Source organism: Phycodurus eques, chromosome 20, assembly GCF_024500275.1.
Source record: "Phycodurus eques isolate BA_2022a chromosome 20, UOR_Pequ_1.1, whole genome shotgun sequence".
Lineage (NCBI taxonomy): Eukaryota > Metazoa > Chordata > Actinopteri > Syngnathiformes > Syngnathidae > Phycodurus > Phycodurus eques.
Genome location: NC_084544.1, coordinates 10,512,492 through 10,531,413, shown reverse-complemented (window position 1 = coordinate 10,531,413; position 18,922 = coordinate 10,512,492). Strand labels below are relative to the sequence as shown.

At 40.2% G+C, this 18,922-nt stretch overlaps 1 protein-coding gene across 2 annotated transcripts; it reads left to right on the top strand.

The window, feature by feature from the left end:
- The first annotated feature begins 61 nt into the window (after positions 1 to 61).
- hycc1 (hyccin PI4KA lipid kinase complex subunit 1) lies at positions 62 to 18,189 on the top strand. Of its 2 annotated transcripts, XM_061665120.1 has the most exons (12): positions 62 to 242; positions 7,103 to 7,184; positions 8,090 to 8,191; positions 8,321 to 8,500; positions 9,014 to 9,094; positions 9,182 to 9,297; positions 9,492 to 9,587; positions 9,844 to 9,960; positions 10,213 to 10,300; positions 12,085 to 12,247; positions 13,759 to 14,102; positions 16,369 to 16,459. In XM_061665120.1, exons 2-11 carry the CDS (start codon positions 7,134 to 7,136, stop codon positions 14,055 to 14,057), a joined length of 1,293 nt encoding a protein of 430 aa, XP_061521104.1. In that variant the 5' UTR covers positions 62 to 242; positions 7,103 to 7,133; the 3' UTR covers positions 14,058 to 14,102; positions 16,369 to 16,459. The 2 variants fall into 2 exon arrangements, with proteins under 2 accessions (XP_061521104.1, XP_061521103.1); XM_061665119.1 differs by lacking the exon at positions 13,759 to 14,102 and having other exon boundaries at positions 16,369 to 18,189.
- The last annotated feature ends 733 nt before the right edge of the window (positions 18,190 to 18,922 follow it).

Genomic DNA, 18,922 nt, shown 5'->3' with positions numbered 1-18,922 from the left:
GTTAGACGGCGGGTCAACTTGGCCTTCTACTCATCTCTCATTGGCCCACACGTCCTTTTCCTTCCGTTGAGTCTGAGAGGGCTCTCACTTAAAGATGGTTTGACTGAGGAAAGTAACCAAGATGAAGGAGCGGGTCTACTGTACTACCGAAGGAAACCAAGCAATAGCGAAGTGACGTTTATTTACTTCTTGTCTAAACACAAGCGGACGACACTCCCAGGAGCTTTGCTGATAGCATGCCAGTAAGTGGATGACAACTTGTCCCGGTTTAGTTGCTGTCGCCCCTTAGCCCAGCTAGCTAACTAGCTAACTCTGTAAGCAATCGTCATGACAGTTCGAAGTCATTCAGCAAGATTAAGAGTGTGTGGCGGGTTGAGATTAATCTTTATTATCTGACTGGCACTTTTAAACACCCACACCGTGCAAGCTAATGCTCGCAGAGAAACATTTTCATTTATCTTAAACCCGATTTTAGTTACCAGGCAGTTTTTGTAACACAAGTGCGAATTGGCGTAGTGGAGTAATATTAAGAGCCAGGGCAACATTTGTAATATAGCAACAGTTCCAGTTTAGCAGACCTGTGGTGTCGTTTTCCACGGAGAAAGACTTTTGCACCGGACTCTTGTTGTAGGCTGTGTGGGTGAGTTCGCTGGCAGACAAACCACTGCACACTTCCGTGGTAATGCGTTGTTATATCATGTGGTTTAGCTTTCAGAGGGACAGACCCAATGTGAAAGTGTCCCTATTGAACACACTGCGTATTGTGCGTCTCCTAAAAAATGTAAGTCTTGTTACTTGATGCAATACTGTAGTTGTACCTCAAATACTCCTTTAACATAGAATATATTGATCCTAATTTTATGTAGCTACATTGGCTTATTGAAAAGGCAAATGACAATGACATTATTCAAACCAAATTTTGCTTTTGGTTTTGTTCTCCTGATACCAAACAAGATGATGATTTTTTTTTGGGGGGGGGGGGGGGGGGGGGGGAATTAATCATTGAGAGACCTTGTTTAACTTAAAAGTCCTCAGAATGCCATGTCTGGGGTTGTGGGTTTGGCTCTGGGCTCCATTCTTCTTTTGTGGAGTATGCATGTTCCCACATTCCCAAAACATGCAATTTAGGTTCATTGATCAAAATTGTCGTTAGCATGAATGTGAGTGTTCATGATTGTTTGTCTATATGTGCCCAGTGATTGATTGGCGATCAGTCTACCCTGCCTCTCGCCCAACGTCAGCTGGGGTAGGCTTCTGCTCACACATGACCCTAATGTGGACAATCGGTATAGAAAGTGGAAAGATAATGTGAAAATGAAGTATTTCCTCTTGGGAGGGAGGGGGGGGGGGGATATTTTTGTCATGTTTAAACTCAACCCTTAATAAATGAACATTTTAATGCCCACCAGGGCGGCTCGTTGGGTGACTGGTTAGCACATCTGCCTCACAGTTCTGAGGACCGGGGTTCAAATCCTGGCCCCTGCCTGTGTGGAGTTTGCATGTTCTCCCCATGCCTGCGTAGGTTTTCGCCGGGTACTCCGGTTTCCTCCCACATCCCAAAAACATGCGTGGTAGGTTGATTGAAGACTCAAAATTGCCCGCAGGTGTGAATGTGAGTCCGAATGGTTGTTTGTTTATATGTGCCCTGCGATTGGCTGGCGACCAGTTCAGGGTGTACTCTGCCTCTCGCCTGAAGACAGCTGGGATAGGCTCCAGCACGCCCGCGACCCTATTGATGATAAGCAGTACGATGGATGGATGGATGGATGCATGCATGCCCGTCCACCCACCAGTTTAACATTATATAATGATAACATTATATAATGATAATGAAATAATATAATTTCATGGCTCGTCCATTCCATATGTCTGTCACCTTTCTCACGTGAAGTTGTACAGGTCAGATAAGGTGACTTAGGGAAAATATTTGTGGTTTGGAAACACAAACCTTGGATCAAAATTTTCCAAAATGTCCATTAGTCCCCTTGCAACATATAATTGGGCACCATGATTTTAGCAATGTTCAAAATCGCTAACATGGCAGCACTGTGTGTGCTTTTATAACTAGCCTCTCTCTGTTTGCAGCCATGTTGTTAGTGCAAGCAGTGCACTTCAGCAAGAACATGGTTTGAGCTATGGAAACTACCCCAAAAAAACCTGGTTGGGGGGGGGGGGGGGAAAATCATCCTGAGCAATAAAATTAATCAATTTAATCTTTCAACCCTGCTCTCAGGAAAATGCAGTGCATTTGTACAATATACTGTTTAATAAATATGAAAGTGTCAGTCAAAACTGAGTATTTACAGTTATGAGTCAGCACTAATACCTGTACATACAACTATTGGAACCTTGTTTTAAATGTGTGCAATTATGTCTCAAGACTGCTAATATATTTTTGACAACCAAGCAGGTCTTAGAGCTCGAGGAAAGTGTGCACTGCTTGTCACGAAGCATCAGATGACTACACAATCCTACTGTTCTGTGAATTATCCAACCCAGTTGTGTAATGTGCAGCATTTGAATTCACTTTGAAACAGAAAATGGATGAACGTGGTATTCATTATCTATAAAGGCAATGATTAATGGTAAGCTTCAGTAATTTCATAGCGGAATAAAAAGCTATTTCTGACAAAAACGGATAGAAGACGACTGAAGAAAATTGACTAACCACGTATGTTCTGATTACTGAAGGAATAGTGGTTGGAGAGAGAGAGAGAGAGGATAGCGTGAGGCGACGATGCATCACCAGCCTAAGAGCGTAGGTTGCTAAAAGAGGTTTCCTGTCTGTTAGAGCTCTCCAGCCATCTCCCATAACAGTAAAACCACACACATACACACACACACGCCACCAGTTTATGTCTTCTGAACTGACCTACTTAAGTTCTGTTCTGGTTCTATCGTCATCGTCACATTTTTCCTCTTTGCCGTCATTGATACTCTTCTTTGTCTTGCTGCGTTTGTGCAAGTCTTGCCTCACGTCATGCATGGTGACAGCAGTTCAACTTCCCATGTTTGTTTCTAGAGGTGTATTTGGCCTGCAGGTTTCAATCACTTTTTCAAACCTTATTAGAGGTGTTTGACTTTAGAGGTTCCACTGTATATTTAGTGAGTTTACAACTAAGTCAGTTTTGAGGGTTTGACTGTCTCAACTGAATTTTATTTATAGAGCACAGCTAAAACAATGTGCTGCACATGTATAAAAAATTAACATAAAACAATACAGTTGAACATAAAATGATTAAAAAAAAAAAAACAGTAAAATAATACAATTATAAACAAGACACGAAAACAGGGGCGGAGTCTTGTCGTGTGTTAAAAGCAAAGGTATAAAAATGTGTTTTAAGGCGGGGTGAGACCATTTAGAGATTTGAGAAAAAAATTGCAGAGTCTGAAAATGAACTCTATGTGCAGGCATTCAGTGGAGAGTGGCCAGAATAGGAGTTTTGTGCTATCGTATGTTCCAGTTAAGAGGCGAACAGCAGCATTTTTAAGCAACTGGAGAGACGTTTGAGAGTAGAGGCACATTGTTTTACTTCCTGTTTCTTATAAGGTCAGCAGTTAAGGTAGTCGAAAGTGTAGTCAGCTGGAAAAAACATTTAACTGAAATACAAATCTCTTTGACATTTTTGACTTTCAATCAATGTGGTCTTTCCAGTTTTGGTCTATTTGTGATAATATAATTTTGTGTCATCATGCACCCTGTACCACAGGAAAAAGCAGCTGGGGCAGCTCAGCTACTCCTTAATACCACCCTCTTCATTGTTTCCTTCTTTTTCCTTTTAGTTCCTCATTTCAAGCTTTCTATCATACCGCTCACCCACATTTCAACATGTATGTGTATGGGGAATAAACAGGAGGTAGGATTGGCAGTTCTCTGCTAGTACTATTACACTAGTTTTTCTCTCTTAATACATGAGAAGGTATATTATTGTGTGCTTACTTTTTTATAGACTGACATGTCAAGAAAATACAACTAGGATTTAGAAAGAATGTAATAAAAAAAACACATTGAGCCAACAAGTACTGTAATACTTTATAATGTCGTGCAATGTGTTCCTTGTATGTGTGTGAGGCTAAGGACAAAAGCGTGGGTAGCTTGCGAGTTCGCTCACAGGAACAGGTTTGTTCAAACCCTACACTGAAGAAACACTTTTGCACACACAAAACAGACTGGCTGATTACTTGACACATTCATCCTCACTTCCTGGAAAGCTGTTAACATGTCTCGAAACATTTTCAAAATCTGTAATAATTCATATTCAAAATTTCTTGATCTAGCTCGATCATTGTATATCGGTGTTTCCATGTCTCATGCCTTTCCATTAGTCTACTTTGTTGCCACAGGCAGTGGAGAACTTAATGAAGTTCTTTTATTGACCCATATGTCTCACTTCAATTATGTTATGGATCCCCTGGGTTGTTATCCATTCCTTTTATCCATCGTCTCGGTATACATCCAATTAGCCCTCTCTTTCGCTCCATTGCCTTTGCATTGATCTGCACTCTATTCATGCACATAGCCTGTGCCTCTCACCCACATTGCTTGCATTTAAGTTATTCATCACTTCAGTGTTATGTTACTTCTTGCTGTTGATGTTGTGCACTGTCTTGTTTAAAAGTGATTTATTCATGTGTATTGCCGGTTATTTCATTCTTCCTTCAAGTCGTCTCTTTCCAGCTCACATTGGTTTGATACCTTCCCGATGATATAATTACTCAGTGTTGTGTAATCTCCGGGTGCTTGAATTTTTGTTTCTTCCTTGTCTGTCAGTTGTACATCAACAGAACAAGCAATTTGCTTTGTCTGGATTTGTTGGCTGGGTTTTGCACCCTCAATCATTCATTATCCATATTTAAAAATTTTGCTGGCTGGTGTAACACATTGCCCGAAAAGGATATTGTAGATCCCTTAATTTGGAAGTGTCCCCTGTGGCCTTGGATATGTTTAGTTCTCAATAATATTTCAGTAAATTAGCACAATTAAATAGGATAATTATATTGTGAGCAGCAGTCAAAGAGCATCAGGGCCTCATTGGGAGGAAAAAAAAAACAAAAAACAACAACAATACTATATGACAATTACATTCTAAAAAAAGAAACTATTGTGAAATTAATATATTCTGACTGAGGAAAAAGTGGTTATTTTATGAGTGTGTTGGGCAGCTCCTTTGTAAGCAACTCCGGTTGTTGCTTTGACAAATCACATACAGTAGCTGATGGCTTTTTTTTTTTTTTTACGCACATCAGCTTAATTGTTGGAACACACTTCATTATAGAAGGAAAACCCCACGATGGTCACTGCAATAACTTAAAATTGACAAACCTATTGGCAAACTACAAAGTCTCTGGGAAAAAGTATTCAGTTCAGACTATTCAAAAGCAATGTCAGATTTTCATGAGTTTTCAATACATTTTTATTCATTAATTTCATCTCTTACCATTGTGGGGTTTGCTTTCTTTAGCAGGTACCAACATTTTTGCCTCCATGTGTAGTTTCTTTCTTTCCATTTACTTTAACTATAAATTGCACCCAAGAAATCAAACTGGTTGGAAAATAAACCCATAGGAGGGAAACTGTCCTTTAAATAGACTGAGTCAGACTCTAATCACTGACTTGTTTTTTTTGTGCCTGTCTGGTATTAAAACACACACACAACCCAGGCCCAAGATTGCAGCACCCACGTTACATGTGAAAGAACACACAGCCACAATGCACTAATTTCACTAAATGCAGGCTGTTCTGTCTCATAATCCGTCTCCATTTCATGAGTCAATGGCTCCCCCTCCCCCACTTGTCATTCTCATCACTGGCACAGTCCAAAAATGGAGACCTGGCTGCCTTTTCGGGCCCATGCACCAAAATAATAACAAATAAAGCTATTAGCTTTGTCAAGGGAAAGTACAGCGGGGGAGCTGGGGACAGAGGTGTTGCTTGAAAGAAAAGCTACATGTATTTCATAAGAATATTGTTGGGATATTATTTGTCACCGCTGGTCTCCCTGAGCTGAAGTGTTATTACATTTTAGTACGTTTGTTTCACAAGAAAGGTAATAGAGTTGAAGTAGTTTTATCAAATCAGACTATGGTTGTACAATACAATTGCAAAAAAATGGATTTCTACTTCCTTCACTTTTTCTCTTATAAGTGGCCTCTGTGAAAAGACAAGACCAAACATGGACTCTGCATTCCTACTGCCCATTGAGCCATAGTTGTTTTAATATTGTCTCACCGTGTTCTACATTTGTTTAAGTGATTTGCAAACATTCTCTGTTTTAGAGAATGAATAATGCTGAAATTGTTTTTGCCCTTTCCCCATCACTGGAGCATTTGCAATAATTCATGTCTTACACAGAGACAATTGCATCAAGTGATCCATAAGTACGTTCACGATCCACCACTGTATCACTTTAACTGAGCCTTTTTTAGGCTATAATTGTGCTTTTGATTTGTCTTCCTGATAACTTGATAGAATGTATAATGTGTTTGTTCTGCTATAGTCAGAGATACCAAGTTTTCCGATTTCTCCATGTTGTTATGGGCACGTGCCATATGTTCCGCTCTTTTGAATAAGTCAAAAATGTTCTGGAGAGGAAAGTTTCTATATGTATGTGTGTGTTCAGAAGAGATCAGAGAAAATTGCTGTTGATTTAAAGTAATTTTTTTTCAGGAGAAATACTCATGAATATAATACAAAAAAAAAGAGCTGTATATCGTTATCAGGATATAAAACCTATATCGGGATGTAAAATTTTGTCCATATTGCACAGGTCTCCTTGGGTCATTGTTAAAACTGAAATTTAAATCAGTATAAATATATAAATTTAATTCTTACTTCAAAGTATTAATATTGTTTGGAGTCTTTGTCTTAGTGTGTACTTTTGTCTGAGACACAGGTGTTCCTGACAAAGTATTTAGAATGTTAGCACTATGCGTTGCAACCTGTATAATAAATAAATTGTGGATAAAATACTCTTTGGCCAGTAGTCTGGTTATTGTGTCCGTAGCTTTTCTTGTGCATACAGAATTGATGGCAGTGTATGTGCACAAGTTGACTGCTAAATTGTGTTTGTGTGCATTTTATAATTTGATTTGTTTTGTATAGGTGGAGGTGACACCTCTTCAGATGCAGGAACATGTTGGCTATGGACCAAGGAGTGGTGGAGGAATGGCTGTCAGAATATAAGGTACAGTAAAGCTGTATGAGATGCATGTAGGCCTACAGTAAAATAGGTGGAAATCCACGATTTAGAGAGAGATCGTATAAAAAATAGTTTTAATCCTCCCACATGCTTTAAATACATTCAACTTCAAAATTACTAAAACACACTGTCCATGTTTCAATATGTTTGTCACTCCCAGTTGAAGGTGTTGGAAAAGTGACCCATAAAAGAAAAAAGAAAAAATTTGAACAATAACCAAACCATATCATTTTGTCCAATGAAGGTCCGCTAGCTTAATATGAGCGGCGCCCAAACTGTGAACTGCGATATAGTGGAATACCTACTCCCATACAGCAAATAACAATATGATTGAGCTAATTCATTAATTTCATTAAGACGACTTCCAGTTCATTATTCTATTATACACAAATGATCTTAAAGGGGAGATATTTTGCCAGACGAAGTTTATCTAGAATTTGGGATGTAATTTTGCCTCTAGGTTGCCTCAGCAAACATTTTTCTGCATAGAGGCCCGAAATCAGGTCATTTGAATTTCTTAAGCTTCTCCACGTCACTAGCGAAGATCTACGCCTTCCCTTTCTGCTCCCAAGCCAGCGCTGTCAACATAACAACCACGTGTGCTCTCATAAGTGAGTCTTCTACACAGAGGCAACAAATCAGAGAAAGGGGGCGGTCTTAGCCAAATATGGATAAAGGGAATACAAAACTGGGTCAAACAGAAGTAGCTGTCACAGGGCCCTTTTCTGGACACTTGTATGACAAAACCAAGGTTTTTTTTTTTTTTTTTTTAATGGAATTGATACTTTTTTACGTTTTTAAGTCCATGTTAGAGAGTCACTCTATGGCGGTCTAAATGGCTAAAATATGGGACCTTTGAATGCAAACATACTTTACCTTGTGTATTTCAGACCTTGCCTGACAGTGCTGTGTCAGCCTATGCTGCATCACTTAAAGACAAAGGTGCCCTTGTCCCTGCACTCTACAAGGTCATCCGGGAGAACTACAGTGAAGTACGAACGTAACCTTTCCAAAACTATATCTGTATACTGCACATGAATTCTACTGGTTACATAATATTTGAGACTTTGATTTGAACTAGCGCTTTGGCTTTGATATGCTGTGTTTTCTATCATCCTCAGCTGCTGGAGCCAGTGTGTCACCAGTTGTTTGAGTTTTATCGGAGCGGTGAGCCACAGCTGCAGCGTTTCACTCTTCAGTTCCTTCCGGAGCTCCTGTGGAGCCTTCTGTCTGTCAGCGCAGCCAGGGACCCACACACCTCAGGCTGCATTGAGGCCCTGCTGCTGGGCATTTACAACCTGGTAGGGGATGAGTGTACCAAGTGTGTGCGTGTGCACGCGCCTGTGTTTCTTTTAATAAAGATTCATTTACACTGTAGCCTTTCGACCTTTATTAGAAGGCAATCTCAGCAGCTATGAGTTATGAAAAGGATACGATATGTACAGACTGTGCCAACAAATATTGAATCACAGTTCTTTTGATGTTTGTATGCGGCTTGAATCCATTTGGCCTAATGTTCTATGTGTGAGCCGATGTCTTTCTTCCTGTCTGCATAACAGAATAGGTCATGTGTCGCTCAGCACACATTGCGCTCCTCTATAATTGACCTGACATTAACGAGCACTCAGGGGGCACATAAACCCAGAGGTGTGTGGGTGTACACAGAAAAGAGAAACGCCGGCCCTCACACAAACACCCACACATTAAACATGAGTGTTTTTCTTGAGATAAGTGCAAGCTCCAGGATAGTCCGTACACAGACGATTTTCCTCACCTACGGATGGTCTTTGTCTTCCTGTCTTTCCTTCCCCCAGGAAATAGTTGATAAAGATGGGCAGAGTAAAGTATTATCCTTCACTGTTCCTTCCCTCTCCAAGCCCTCAGTGTACCACGAGGTAAGCGACATATACACACGTTAGGGAGAACTTTTAATTCACTTTTGCAGAAACGTTCAACCACACAATGTCATCTCGGTCTTTCAGCCATCCACCATCGGTTCCATGGCGCTGACAGAAGGGGCTCTCGCCACTCATGGGCTGAGCAGGGTGGTGTACAGTGGGCCACTCCTTCAGAGAGAAAACTTTACTGCACAAAACAGGTGTAGTTGTTTTACCTTTGGTACTGGCTTGGGCGGGTGCGGGGGGGGGGGTAATTATATCATTTGAAACAGTACTTGCCAATCAATTATTTTAGGTCTCATTAATAGTCTTATTGAATCCTTGCTGTGTAGTATTTATCATGCACTGTGTGTAGGCATAACACTTTATAAATAAATATTTGTTGTTCTTCCAGATTTGAGGTGCTGTCCTTCCTGTTACTGTGCTACAACTCTGCTCTCAGCTACATGAGCTCCACTTCCCTCCAGTCCCTCTGCCAGATCAGCTCCAGGTCGAGACACACATGACCCAGCATCTCTCAATATACCATACCTCTATTACCCGATATATTTTCTACTCGCACACAAATAAGATTAAATTTCATTTACTCTTTTACTCTGTCTTTCGGAGCAGCTATTCTTCTCATTCACAGGTCTAGTTCGACTGTACTAGATCATTTGCTCTAATTGAGTGGTGGCACAGTTTGTACAACTTCCTGTTACACTGATACAACTTCGCTTTTCTTTTTTTGGTTGGCTATCCTCCAGACTGTGTATATGTGGTTACCCACGACAACAGATACGGCGCTATAAAGGTATTAGCACACGGATGGCGGTTACATCGGAGTTCTTGGTTCAGCTCCTCACCGGGATACATTATGCATTGTGAGTGAACAAACATACCTGCACGAACAAATGATTTATATTTATTTTGGTCTGGGGGTATAATATTCTGTATTTGTTTTGGTGCACATTTCCTTGTCTGTGTTTTATTTATTCTGTTGCCACATTGCCTATCCCTTTCACAATGTGTGTTTGTCAATGGTTGTTAAAATCAACCTCTATTTCTTACATTTTGCCACAGTTTTTTTTTTAACTCTGATGATAAATATCCTATATCAATTGTGTGTACTGTAGGTGTAACGGGGAAGCGGAATTTGGATCCAAAGCCCTGGACGATGTCCTGTATCGGGCCCAGCTGGAGTTGTTCCCCGAAGCACTGTTGGTAAGTGCAGTGTTAAAATGTGACTGTGTGTATGTGGGAGGGTGAGCATGTGAAGCAGACACACATGCTCGCCAGTATATTGGCTTCATACACAGTACACTATGCTGTATTGTGTTGGTCTGTGTGTCAGCCTGCAAACTGTGTGTAATCCCACTAGATTATTTACATGCTTTGCACTCTGCTCTGTTTAGCTGTAATCCTTGTGGGGGAAGCAGATTGAACCTAAATCTACAGTATTACTACACCAGCCAAGGTGCATTCCTCCACACCAATACAAACACGATTTATGGATTTTACCTAATAGGATCTTTTATAAATAATAGTTTTAAAATCATAGAAGTAGTGTTGTTAATGTGTTTATATAACAAACTGTACATAGTGATGAGATTCACTACAAGAGGTGTACCAAAATGTCTGTCTGTCGTTAAAATTTTCGCTTTTAATTGATATTCAGAGGAGGAGCAGAGTGTAGTTTTGTGTAGACTATACAATTACATTGGTAATAGTTATCAGTAGTGTAGAACTATACAGCATCATGCTTAAAAGTGTTTCTAATAGTTTGCCCCTTACACATAGCTATAAAGATTTCTCCAAAATATTAGAAATGCCTTGCATTATGACACAAAACAGTCCTGCACCTGTGTAAACTATTGTAGTAATAGACATCTTAATTTAATGCGCCAGTCTTAATCAAACCTATTATGACGTTTATAAAAAGGCAGGCATTATATCTACCACGTCGCATTAGATTGAGCACCTAATGGTTGCTGGTGAGCACATGACATTTTCCCCCATTTGAACAAAAGCCACATTGTCATGGGATTATGACACGGCACTCTCTGCTCTTACATGTTCATTTTGAGAATTTCCACAGTATGCGTAGACTTGCAAATGCTCTTAACTGATTGGCCTCTAAGATTTTAAACTTTGTCTTGTGCATAAATCTGAAAGAAATAAGATTATGGCACAGATCTTTTTACGGTTGGCTTAATGGACTGATCGTAGTGTTGTCTAATTCTTTTCTTACAGTTATGATTGGCGAAGGCCACACATTTTGTTTGTTTGCATAAGTTCTATTCATGCAGTTGTGTTTTGCATCCTGGGTATTTTTTGTGGGTAAAAAGGAAAATGTCATTGTAGTGTTAACTGTGTTGTGGCCATAACATCCTATCTTCAATTTGATTTGTACCTTTTGAAATTGTAAAGGCATAATCACCTATACATGAAATACCGGTACACATTTCCTCCTCCTCTTTTATTTATTTATTTTTATTTTTTTTAACAGCCTAGCATGGTATACAAGTGGTTGACACGTCTGCCTCACAATTGTCTTTTTTTTTTTTTTAAATCTCAGACCAACCTTTCTTTGTGGCGTTTTCATGATGTTCTACCTGTGATTATGTAGTTTTTGTCAGGGTTCTCTGGCTTCCTGCCACATTCCAAAATCATGCATGTTGGGTAATTTAACTAAATTCTTCATAGGTGTAAATATGAGTGAAAATGGTATACATTATTTGTTCACTGAGGTTAGCTCCTGACCAGTCCAGGGTGTACTCCACCTCTTGCCCAAAGTCAGCTGGGATAGGCTCTAGCTCCCCTGCAACCCTAACGAGGACAAGCACTATATAAAATGGATGAAAGTTTTATAACAAGTATTATTGTGACCGTGGATGACCACAGGCTGTACCACAGCAGCAAATTAGACAGCAGAACATCTGTGATAATCTTTCCCACAGCTCTGGCGCAGTCATAGATGACAATGTGTGCTTTGTCCCATCTATCAGGTGGGTAATGCCATCAAGTCGACGCAGCAGGGCGCCGCTCTGAAAAGCAACAACAAGGAGGGTGCACGTAGTATCCAGGTGGAGATTACACCCACTGCCTCCAGGATCTCTCGAAATGCTGTCACTTCCCTCTCTATAAGGGGGCACCGCTGGAAAAGACACGGTGAGCTGCTTGCACTCCTGGTGGTGGTGGTGTAAAATGAGTGGACAAATAAAATATTGGAAGCCAAAAAGTGCACACACATTGCACAAATGAGAGCAAGCGATGAGGTTTAAGCGCTGCATCATTTCACTGTCCCATAGTCACTGTCAAGTGTTGTTTTCACTCGTCACCCTTTTGGCTCATAGACCATTTTTATACTAGGTAATTCAGTCAGCTTTGTTCTTTATAGTTCTGTCAAATCTGTATCCAGTGAACCCCTGTTTGTCATCAGGGATACGTTCCAGACCCTAACCTGCTATAGGTGAAAACCCGATACGATACAGAGAGACCATATTTAAAAAAAAATAAATAAATAAAAGTTTGGTTTGCAACTCCCATACGCTTTCAAGACATTTAAACCTATTGTATATTATAACTTTGAGGAAAGGAAAAGAAGACGCTCGCGTTCACAGTTCTAGAGATAAGAGGCAAAGCGTGCTTGCTTCAAGCTGTTTGTCACTTCCAGTGAATTATTTACTGTAAAACTGACACAAAACAAAACATCTAACAATTTACAGCGGAACCTTGTTTTTTTTGTGATTAATCCCTTCCAGAAAGTCTGACTAAAACCGAATCATATGAAAACCAAAGTAATAGTTCCCATAGGAAATAGTGTAAATCCAATTAATCCGGTCTGGACACATAAAAATATTAGCAAAAATAAATTTCATGGAGAACAGAAAACTGTGTAAAATAAATATTACTAATGAAGTGGATAAATGAAAGCTAATCACGTTAACTTTTATCGAAGACAATAGACTAAAGCCTCTTGATGGCGTATGAAAAATTATGAGGGGGAGGAGAAATTTTCATACTTCCGAGAGGTGACTGGCCAATTATTTTTTTTATTTACAAAGTTGTCAAAAAACGAATCATATGAAAACTGAGGTTCTACCATTATATTTAAACATCAAAATGTTCAACCAAACCAAATAATCTTGTTTAACCAGTCTTTCGCGCCTCTGCTTCTTGCTCTTAATTACCGTTGCATCTAGATGCAGTAGAGCTCAGGTCTGCCCAGCAAGTTGTGGCACAGCGTAAGTACTACACGATAAGCGCGCAACTCTAAATTTACACTTGTCTGTTAACTGTAAAAAAACAAAAACTCAATTATAAATCAGCGATATAGCGGTGGTTCACTGTACACGCTTTGTGTAGTGTTTTAGGTGAGTTATATTAACATAAGCAGAAGACTTAAAAAACTCATTAGCTCAAATCTGCCACAGTTATTTTTCATTGACATTGTAAAGATTCCAAATCTTCACCTCCCACAGACTATACCATTATATTGTGTTCTTATCACTGCATTTTTTTACGTCTTTATCTTTCTGTCATTGCATTAATTACTTTTTGTCTTCTTTTGTCATGGTCATGTGTGCCTGTGCACATTGCCTTTTTGTTTTTCATGTGTGTGCATGATATGGATGTGTGTTTGTGTGTGTTGTTCAAATCCCCATATGCCACACCAACAGAGTCCCAGGAGGTGAGTATAGACAGTGAGGCCACACTGGGGGGCATGGTCATCCCCGATATCAGTGTGACAGGCGTGAGCAGTGAGCGAATGCCCAACGGAGACTCCCTGCGACCACGTTCTGACGGCCGCACCCAGCCCGATGGCGAAGCTTTGGGAGGTGCTTCCGAGGTCAGCCAGGACCACCGAAGTCATGACTCCAGCACACGGGGGCAGGAGGTCAGGAGGCAGAAGTCTGTGAGGCGAATGCTGGAAAATGAGAGTTCTGGGTCAGCCTCCATAGGGAGGAACCAGTACTAAGGTCCTGCCCTTCCTCCCCCTTGCCCCACTCCTGGGGTAACCTAGGTAACTGTCTGTGGGGCGTTGTCTGAAACCCCTTTTTAGCTTTTAACCACCCCTTTTTTCACCTATTTGCACTATCACTCCATCATTCCAACAGTTTTCACTCACTCTGTCCTCTGTGGCTCAGGCTTCCTCACACTTGCCCGCAAATGTTCCTTTAAATCATTATAAAACAAACAATCCTAATCACAACTGTATGTATATGAAATCAAATGCTTCCATTCATGGATAGTCTCTTCCAACAAAATTTGTGCCTCCTTGACAGCACTCCTGGGTTGCACCTGGACACTTTTTATTCGGCAGAAGCTGAGCAAAGATGTGCAGGTCTTTAAATATTTAGATTTAAAGCAAAATCTGCTAGTGTAGTATGATTGTTTGAAACGGATAAATGAATGAATTAATTAATCGGCACATTGTCTACATTAACAGGGGCCTGCATTTGTTTACCAGCTATTCATAGTTCTATTACACGGTAGCTGTTTGTGAGGGGTGGGTGGGTTAGGGTGCGAATGGACGTCTTGAAGGATTTACTGTATGTGTGCTTTTTTTGAGTGACTAATTGAACGTGTATTCCAATGCAGTTGCTGTCTTGCCTTCTTCACTTTCCCTTTTGTGGTGTTTCCTCAGCTTGTGCCCTCGACATTGTGCCTCCCTGCCTCTTTTGGGACTAAATATGTCACTTCCCTGCAATAAACCACGGTTGTTTTGGCTAAGCTAACCTTTTGTTGGGTTGGGAACCTGAAAAATGGTCTCACAGTGGGTGGCAAGAGCCCATTTCTCAGGCTCTGGTGATGGCGTGTCTGCGCCACCTGCTGGAAGACTAATATATTAAAACTCTTGCCGTGCAGCCCATGACATCATGTGCAGTTTTGTTCCAAAACAGTGATTCCCAACCACAGTACAATGGCACATTAGTGTGAGATCATCCGGTTCGCTGCGGAAGACCAATTCATTTTAATTGGTCTGGAAATATATTATTTATGTCTGTGACAAAATAGTGACAGGTAGAACAACTAAATGCTCTTACACCAGATTGCAACCACCATTCGTACAACAGAATACAGCGGTGCCTTGAGAAACCGACTGGAATGACCGGAGTTGCAAGTTTTTTGAAGTACAAGCTGTCATTCGCATGATTTTTTTTGCTTTGACTTGCAAGTAAAAAATTGAGGTACACGCGCTGTATAAAATGGTGGAATTAAACTCATTTAACTCCACAATAAGCAGTATTTGGCAAATAGTGAATAATTTATCAAAAGAGAGGCTTCAAGCTCTTTAATGCCACTCCCAGTTGAAATTTGCCATCAAACTAAACATAAAACAGAGAATTACACTTTTTAAAATAACCTAACAGCGTTGCCTTAAGAAAGGCCCATGTTAGCTTAATGCTAACATATAATGGAAATTCCCATTAACATGCTAACGGTTATCATTGATGGTCTCAGTTTTACATTAAGCAACGGCTATTTGAAAACAAATGATGGAACAACACATGTAGACCGATAATATAAGAATACTGGCATATATTCTTCATCCTCTTTGAAGAATGGCTAATTTTACAGCAACTTACTGAGTAGTAGTAGAAATCGTTTATTCTTCATTTGTCTGCATGACTTATACAATACTGCCTCCCGGTGGCCAAGGCAGGCACATCAGAAGGAGCAGCTCAATAGATTGGGTTGCAGCATTAAATCATGAGTTTAATTCTTTACGTTCTATTTAATTACATTAAGACAGAACAAATTTTAAAAATTGGGTGTTTTGGGGGAGGCTGGAACGGATAAATAGCATTTCCATTCATTTGCATGGGTAAAGATGATTTGACATTCGTGTTTTGAGTTGCCACCGTGGCTGGGAACAGATTAAACTGATCTCAAGGCACCACTTTAATAGCTTTGTGTTTAACTAAAGAGACCTAGAGTTCATGCTAAGAAAATGTCAGTAAATTGAGACACGAGCGTCATTTTGTCTATTGTGACATTCCATGAGATTTTTCTGAATGTGAAATACCGTGCACTACTCACAAAAATGTTAAATGTGCAATTTACGTTCATGCTTAAATTTCACCAAAAAGCCAAATACCCTAACTTTTTGTAGTGTATGTGACCTTGGTTAAGTAAAAATTCCGGAAACACCCGTCCCAAATATTTGATATTCAACCTATTTTATATTTTTTTCTTTTACAGATTGTAATGGGCTGAATGACAAATGAGTTATGTACATTCCCTCTAACTCCCCCGATGTTAATTCCACTTATCTCCCATTGCAGACGCAGTGGATCTGGGTTCCCCGGATGAGCTGATTGATATTGCGGAGGCGGATGAAGGCCTGTGGCCGGGCAGGGGGGCGCCTGACACGAACCCGCCCACCATCACGATCAGCAACAGCGTGACCACATTAAACCTGGGCGCTAAGGCCATGAAGAAGTGTCGTCTCGGCGGGCGCGGCAGCAAGGACAAAGAGGTGAGCCCGCTTTCGACTGGTCGGACCGCTAGCGAGAGCGCAGAGGTGTCCGTCAAGCGCCTCACGCTCACGTCGAGCCAATCTGTGCCGAAAGCGGGAGCTCTCACCAGCCTGACGCGCACCGCCAGCGCCGTGTTCTCCCGTTCGTTTGAGCAGGTAGCCGCCGTTACCGCCCCACCCTCCGACAACCACACTGCCTCGGAAGCTGGCCGTTATTCATGCGGCCTGCAGGAGGAAGGGACGGGCTATTTAAATCCGGGGGCCAACCACACGCATCGTTCACCTAGCGTCAGCGTGCACCTCAGCTCGGACCTTTGAAATGTTTTCATGATGAACCTTCGATCTGATCCTGTGATTCTGCACCTGGAAGTGTAAGCCATGCCAACCGCAAGGGACCACAAACGTTTAGATTTTTTTTTTTAATAATTCTGTCTGTCTCTCGCGCTCTGTAATGCTCTATACTGTGGCGTTGTTCTTTCTCTGTGCCGTAAAGCAGCCACAGGAGGGAGATGAGAAGTCACCTTGCAGCTTTCTTTGACTCCTTAGTTAGTTGTACACCGTTGCCATGTCAGGAACAAATTGCAACCTGTTGACAATACAGTAGGTACATTTTAAAGCTCATCACTAAACACGGCGTGCAAAAATGTTTGGAAATAATTTTTAAGCGACGTTGCCTTTGCATGCCTTTTCCATACGTTTACCTTCCCTCCAGTCTGTGAGGGTAGATGAAGTGCGTGTGTGTGTGTGCGCGCCCGCCCGCGTATTGGTGGGTGTGAGTATGTGTGCACAGTCTGTAATTTATTTTTTTTATGATTTATTTTTAGCATAAAAGCTGCTGATTCAAAAAGAAAATATTTCTCCTACTTTTTAAAAGCTTGCTCCTTCCCCATAGCAATATAAATCTTACCTTCAGTGTTTGGACAAATATTTAAACTTAAACGTTGTAGTCTGTTTGCACTTTGGTCCAGTCACAGATTTGTTTCTTGATAAAATCCACATTCTTCCCAAACAAGTATGAAAAGAAGGGGGGGGGGGAATCAAATCTATTTTTAGTTTACAATCACACAGTATTGTCGTTATGATGAGCAATAACTCCCTCGATCAAAATAAAACCGATTAAAACCTCTAATTACAAAGAACTTGTGAGAGGGCTATAAAGTATTGTTTTGCACTCGACAGGCTAATTACATATAGTATGTTTACAAATGAGTAACTTGCAAACACTGATCCAAAAAGAAGGTATGTATATATATATATATACATATATATATTTATTTTTTTTCCTGTGAGAAAAGATATGGATTATCTAATCTAGGCGCCATGCCAGGTATTTCAGCAATCTGCTTTCTACGGCCCACCTTCAACCCATCTATTTCACGCGTCACCCCACAAACACTAACACCACCTCCACTCTGTAAACTGCCGTCTGTGTGAAATTAACTGTTTGATGTACAGAATTTGGTTGGACAATCATTGTGTTTCAGTATGTCTGTTTACAGTTTGTGACTGATTCTGCTTTTGTTGTACGTCATACTGTTGTTCTAAAGATGTTTTTATTGGCCTTTTTATATGTCTGAGGATGTGCAGCTCAGTGCTTCTGGAAATAAAATGTTTCTTTTGACTCAAATTTCTTTGTTGACTGGAAAGTCTCTGAGATTGGCTGGCAACAACGACTCCAGAATGTACCTCGTCTCTTGCCTCCGAAAATCACTTTAATAAGGACAAGCCCTATGGAAAATGAATGGATGGACTTGAACGAGCACAATTTGGCTCTCATTATGTACAATTAATATTGTGTATTTATTGAATAAACATCCTATTTACTGTCATATTATCCATACAGTACCTCAATTCACACCCATTTTCATTATTTTAATTTATTTCTCAAGTTTCAATGTGAAATTGTAATGTGCATGCACATTATATCAACAGGTGTTTCATACATTGGACATCAGCGGTGCAATGATTAATTGACAACAAATCAATTATCAAATTGATGATGTTTGATAATCGATTAATCGTTTAGAGACCTTGTTTAACTTTAAGCCTCTCAACCGTAAATAATTTGTGTTGAATCAAAATAAGACCTTTGCAAATATCTTTTACTTTGGAAAACATTGATCAATATTTTTGCTTATTTTCTGACTGATCTTACGGAGCAAACCAGTAACTCATAATTTGTGGTGGTACCTTTTTCTGCACTGTCAATTTAAAATGTTCTGTTTTTGAATAAAGGGGTGGAAATCAAAAATGTTTTTTGACCCGATTCATTGGTTAATAAAAAAAAAATAAGCAACAGATGAATCGATTCTTAAAATAATCGTTAGTTGCAGCCCTACTAGACATTGTATGTATTATGA

Bases quoted from the DNA above. Each gene is read 5' to 3' on its own strand.
- hycc1 (XM_061665119.1), top strand. From the start codon at position 7,134: ATGTTGGCTATGGACCAAGGAGTGGTGGAGGAATGGCTGTCAGAATAT. The intron at 8,501-9,013 runs GTAGGGGATGAG...TCCTTCCCCCAG, and splicing joins TGCTGGGCATTTACAACCTG to GAAATAGTTGATAAAGATGG. The intron at 9,961-10,212 runs GTGAGTGAACAA...TGTGTACTGTAG, and splicing joins ACCGGGATACATTATGCATT to GTGTAACGGGGAAGCGGAAT.